At 35.1% G+C, this 5,608-nt stretch overlaps 1 protein-coding gene across 2 annotated transcripts in view; it reads left to right on the top strand.

Annotated features, from left to right (window-relative positions):
- NEDD4 (neural precursor cell expressed, developmentally down-regulated 4, E3 ubiquitin protein ligase) overlaps nt 1–5,608 on the top strand; it is a 42,979-nt gene that overhangs the window by 21,149 nt on the left and 16,222 nt on the right. For both annotated transcript variants that reach the window (XM_009869658.1, XM_009869657.1), the window contains 6 exons: nt 475–525; nt 1,413–1,474; nt 2,731–2,833; nt 3,736–3,905; nt 4,504–4,621; nt 4,746–4,913. In XM_009869658.1, coding sequence (XP_009867960.1) covers nt 1,428–1,474; nt 2,731–2,833; nt 3,736–3,905; nt 4,504–4,621; nt 4,746–4,913 — 606 coding nt within the window. In that variant the 5' untranslated portion in view covers nt 475–525; nt 1,413–1,427. The remainder of the gene's footprint in view (nt 1–474; nt 526–1,412; nt 1,475–2,730; nt 2,834–3,735; nt 3,906–4,503; nt 4,622–4,745; nt 4,914–5,608) is intronic.

The following is a 5,608-nucleotide window of genomic DNA, read 5'->3' as shown; positions in this document are numbered from 1 at the left end:
AGGAATGCTGAGCAGGGGGTAGGGGAGATGCCAAACTTGAAGCTCCTGCTGCCGATCTTTGGACTGCTGGAATTGCTGAAACCTCCAAAGCACTTACAACAGATGAAACTTATTTTTGTTTTGTCTTATTTTTAACAGTAGCTGTCTTATTTTAAAAAGAAAAAAAAAGTTTTTGTGTGCCTGTTTTAAACGTTGCCTGGGCTTATAGAAATTGGGATTCCAATTTGATTAGTGTTAGTCTATGTGATTTAAGAACCAACCTAAATCTCTACCCCTGGCTCCCTCAAACTTCATTTATTTTGAGGAAGGCAAAACTGTTGAAGGCTCTGAGTGCTCGATCAGTCAGAACTCATTCTCTACAGAACAAGTTTTATTCTCTGTAATTTAATGCTGTCAGGACTTTGCAACAATGTTTTAAAAATACATAGTAACTTTAAACTTTTTGTTTTCTGTTTTTGTTTTTTTCTTCTATAGACTCGAGATGATTTTCTTGGGCAAGTGGATATTCCTCTTTATCAGTTACCGGTTTGTATTTTTTTTTTAAGATTGTGAAAGGGAAAAATGATTCTGTATGCAACTGTGGTAGTCATCTAAGGAAGTTAACTGTACTGATAATATAAGTGATTAAGTTCTCCTGCTCTGTGCATTATTTGTGTGGTTTACTTTTGTGGATATTTTTAGGGGTGTTTTATTGCTGATATTTATTTAGAAAAAAAGAAAAGGTAGGTTGCGTTGTGTTTAAATAATGGTTTCTGCTGCTATGAGAGACATGCTAGTAGTGTTTTTAAGAAGAAGAATGCAAGGCTTGAAACAGTCTTCAAGACAAGAAGAGATTTTACAGATATTTCTTAAACATACAGTATTGTAATAACCAATCACTTTTGTACAAATTGCAGAACTTCAGATAGATTACAAGTATTGATGTTAACTCGAAGAATAAATATTTTTGTTTTCTTTAATCATCCCTCATGTATATAACTCTGCCAGTACCTAGAATCCATATTTATAAATGAAAATATCTTTTTACTTCTGTGCTTCTTTCTGTTGAGCAGCTTCACTGTTGTGAATCAGAACAGAGATTTTCTCAGAATGAATTCTTCTGTGGTATTTTTTTTTCATCTCCAAGTCCTAAAAATGGAAATATTTTTTAATGCATGTTCCATGTGAAAAGATTTGAAAAATATTGAGGGAGGAAAAAGAGCTATGATAGATGTTTTCAATTTGAAAATTGAGAATCTGTTTCTTGATTTCGGGGTAAACAGGTTATTTTTTTTTTCTGCACTTTAGAAACTGTAATATATATACACTGAAAGGTATGGCCTTTAAAGAAACCCACTGTAAATTTCTGATAATTTTCGTTAAATCTGTATCAAACACTTGAAGTTTTGTTGAAAAATCTTGTCTAATTCCAGACAGAAAATCCAAGTATGGAGAGACCATATACATTTAAAGATTTTGTTCTTCATCCAAGAAGGTTAGTAAATACCGCCTAAAAATACTTTCGTATTTAAATAGTCCTGTTCTGTAATTACTTGTACGTATATGAGTGTTTTCTGCAGTTTTATGTTTTCATCAAAAAAATTTGAACATCAATGGAGTAAGAAATTTGTGGTTCTACTAAAAAGCCAGCATTTGTTTAAATATGTACAGATTATTTGGTAAAAATAAACAGTTTTCTTCAGGCCATGATAGCGTTCACATTATAACTTCATCTGAACGATTTACTCTTGAGCTGGATGGTGGAATCAGTGACCAATGTTATGCTGTAGCTCATCCCTTTTTAACTTGAAATTGTTTCCTGCCTTCACGTCTCTCTTGTTTGCCTGTGTCATGTAAGCAGTTTCATGTGACCTTAGTTATAAACATAACAAAACTTAAACTGAAAAGTTGCTTAACATTTAGGAAAGCCGGTGTTAAGAAAAACCAAGGAATTGACACTTCCCAGTACCTCAAACTGAGTAGGAATCATTAACAAGTTAATACTCTGAAATGAATTACTTTAATGTTGTATTGAAAAGTGGCTTAGGTTACTTCCTCTTTCAAAGGGGTGTGAGCTTTTCTGAAACCAAAATATGGTCTGAATGAACATGTTTATAATCCAACATGAAATGTTTTTCTGGATATCAGAAAATCTAATTCACAAAAACAACCAAACCCAAAGTATTAGACTTTTGTGATGAGATTTTTTGTTTTTGTTGTTGTGTTTTTTTTTTTTCTTTCTTTTAATAAGGTGGTGTATAGGTATCCATTTGACTAACTAGTGATATTTTCAGGACTTTTTTTTTTTCTATACCAATAGTCAAACAGATAATTTGGTAGATTTCTTTACAAAGTGAAAATATGAAATAAAACTGCTAAGGGCAAATCCTATTTTCAGGCTTCTAATGATGCAATAAGCTAAATACAGAGAGGCAGATGCTGAAGTATATGAGCCTTGCTATAACTTTAGTTTTATGAAAGATAGTCCTGTAGGTTGAGATAATGCTTGAAAGTTTGTCTGCACGCAGTCAAATTATTGTATGAATTACATTGTCATTATTCTTACTTTCTTGATTGTTACTGTTATGCATTGGATACTAGCGGAGTTTTCAAAAGAGTTGGGAAGAAATGTTTCCAGTTGTGGTACATAATATCAACGTGAATTTCAAAGTCTAAATCCTCAACACTATTACAGAACTTCATTAATTTCACAAGTACACAATAAGAACATTTTTATTTTCTCTTCTGCAGCCATAAATCGAGAGTTAAAGGCCACCTTAGATTAAAAATGACTTACTTACCTAAAAACAATGGGTCTGAAGAAGAAACGACAGAACAGGCTGAAGAATTAGAGGTGGGAAGAGATATATTTGTTGAAATATATTTGTGAAATACCTAGCAAATGTCTCCAGCTATGAAGGGTAGTTACAGTAAAAATGAATGTTAGGAATTGCTGAGTTACAAATAGTTCTTTAGAAACAAACCAATTAAATGATTGCTTGTATCTTACATAAAAGTTGTAAGTCTGCACAAAAATTCTGGAGCAGTTCTTCTAACTCAAGGAGTGGATTTGTCAGTATATCTATAAATGAAAGCATACATCGAGCTTTTGGTTTTGCTCTTGTGCTGACTTGCCACATGCCTATGTAGCTTCTCTTGTTTTAAGATTAGTGGAAGTATTGCTCAGTATTTTTACTGCTGTGTAACGTTTTCTGACCACAGAGACAGATGCTGACATCTTCCTGGTGTCAGAATTTCAACTTTCTCCAATTTATAGGGATATTCTCATCTGAACTGCATTACATTTGTACTCTTTTTTGAGCGCATGCAATTTAGATCAGAGGGTTTCCTTTCAAGACTTGAGAACTTTAATTAGCATTACCACCTTTGCTGTAATTAAACTCTCTGTTACAAAGTGGTATGCTCATCTGACTAGTAGATTTGCAGTGTATGTATGAAATTAAATTTATTTACTTTTTAAATACATTTTTAAGATGTATTCTATGGATACTGCTTATTTTCCAGGAATAAACATCTTTTGATGCTGTTATGGTTAAGGAACTTGAGTTAAAAATAAGATTTTTACGTGCATAATTTGTCCTATTGTTTCTTGAGAAATGTATGCAGTAAAACTCAGAGCCAGTCTTACTGACTTAAGATGTAGTGGGACTGCACCTTAAAAGGAGGGGGTTTAATACATTGAGATGCCTTTTCAACTTTGGTAATTTTCAAGGTAATTAATATTCTATCTCTTAGCCTGGGTGGATTATACTGGACCAACCAGATGCTGCTAGCCAGCCACAACAGCAGCAGCAGGGATCTCCTCCGCTGCCTTCGGGCTGGGAAGAGAGGCAAGACATCCTCGGCAGGACCTACTACGTCAATCATGAATTCAGAAGAACACAGTGGAAAAGACCAACTGCTCAGTATGTCTTTTGGCCTGAAAAGTCAAGTCTTATATTAACTTGTGTAATTAGTTCATTCCAGTTACATTGAAAGCAAGGAAAACTAGAAAGTGAGCAGCTTCAGAATTAGTAGAGAGCTTTCCAGAGCTTTTAACCTTGAAGCCCATGTGTAGTGGTCACTGGTTAGTTCTCAGTTTAACTGCACAGTACTCCCTTCCTGTTGTCTGGCAGTATGCTTTCAAATAGGAGCTGGTTGCGATTGTAATGGAAAGGAAATTAGTTTTAAGCTCTGAGCCTGGTTCCTCCTTCCCAGCAGGGACCACATTAAATTATTTAACTGGATTTTTGTCAGGTTGGTTTTTTTTTATTCCCCCCCCGCCTTTAGCATGTGAATTAGAAAACTAATACCTGGAGCGCTATCTGGTTCTTCAGTTTAAACTGAACTTCATGTTGACATGAATGCTTATTCTTCTTAATCGGTTCACATTTATTTGTATAGCTCATGATGCTATTTCTTCTGCCAAAATGACTATAATGTATGTTTTTGCTGTTGGCCTGGCCTACTGTTGAAAGATAAAATCTGGCTGCTGTATGCTGACTTGCCCCTCTGCCCCAACAGGGACAACATAGCTGTTGCAGATATCGGTAATGTGCAGCTGGAGGCCCAGCATGTGTTCGCTCATCGGCGACAGATATCGGAGGATACGGAAAATCTAGACAGCAGAGATTCCCCTGAGGTAAAAGCAATGTCAAAATGTTTCTGAAATGCAAGGAACTTTTATCTAGTCAAAAACTTGTCAACTATTTGTCGTTTGGAACCACTTCTTTAAAAAGCTTTTCTCTTTTATTATCTTTTTAAAGAGCTGGGAAATTATAACTGAAGATGAAGCAACAATGTATAGCAATCAGAACCTTCAGATACCTCTCTCACAGAGTAATTGTGATATACAGAGTCATCTTGCAGAAGAATTGAATGCCAGACTTACTACCTCTGGAAGTTCAGCTGCTGTCCAGTCAGCAGCCTTCACTGTAAATTATTTTTCTTATTGCTCTAATGTAAAGAAATATCTATAATATTTTGCACAAAGTGTTACTACTGATAGAATTAGATCCACAAATACTTCATTTATCAATGGCATTTTTAAATTCATCTCAAATGCAGAGAATTTTGTTACTGTATGTAGAGAATCTTTTTACTATAGACCCCTTCACCACTTTGCTTGTATGAATTTCTGCCTGAGATTAAAACAGACTTGCATGAACTATTTTTCGTTCTGTAAATTTGCCTCTTACTCTAGTCTCGTATTGACTGCTGCTGCTAACTCCAGATGAAGGAAGCTGTCTGCATGCTGAAAGCTTACTTCTAAGGGAGTTTTTCTGTATCAGTTACTTTTTCCACTAGGACATGTTTTAAGATACCCTAATAGTCACAATGAAAAATGAGTTAAGGTTTTATGATTGGGCTGAGTAAATATGATGACTTCATAGCAGTGAAAAAGGTACCTTACTCATACAGTTTGCGCAGCCCTTGTGCCAGTTATTAAACTTGTCTGACCTCTCAGTGAGTCTGTTCAGCTTGCTAACCCAGCAGAAAACTCTTCTTTTTTTTTCCCCTCAGACTCTGTTTTTTTGCAGTTTTAGAAAGCTGAAACAGCATGCTGGGTTGTCTGACAAATACTGTGTTGGCAAAGGGGAAGCAGCAGGAGAACATAGCCAGGAGTGAG

This window comes from Apaloderma vittatum, unplaced genomic scaffold (assembly GCF_000703405.1).
Source record: "Apaloderma vittatum isolate BGI_N311 unplaced genomic scaffold, ASM70340v1 scaffold18835, whole genome shotgun sequence".
NCBI classification, from domain to species: Eukaryota; Metazoa; Chordata; class Aves; order Trogoniformes; family Trogonidae; genus Apaloderma; species Apaloderma vittatum.
Note: the sequence above shows the minus strand (reverse complement) of the source record. Positions and strands in the feature narration are given on the sequence as shown.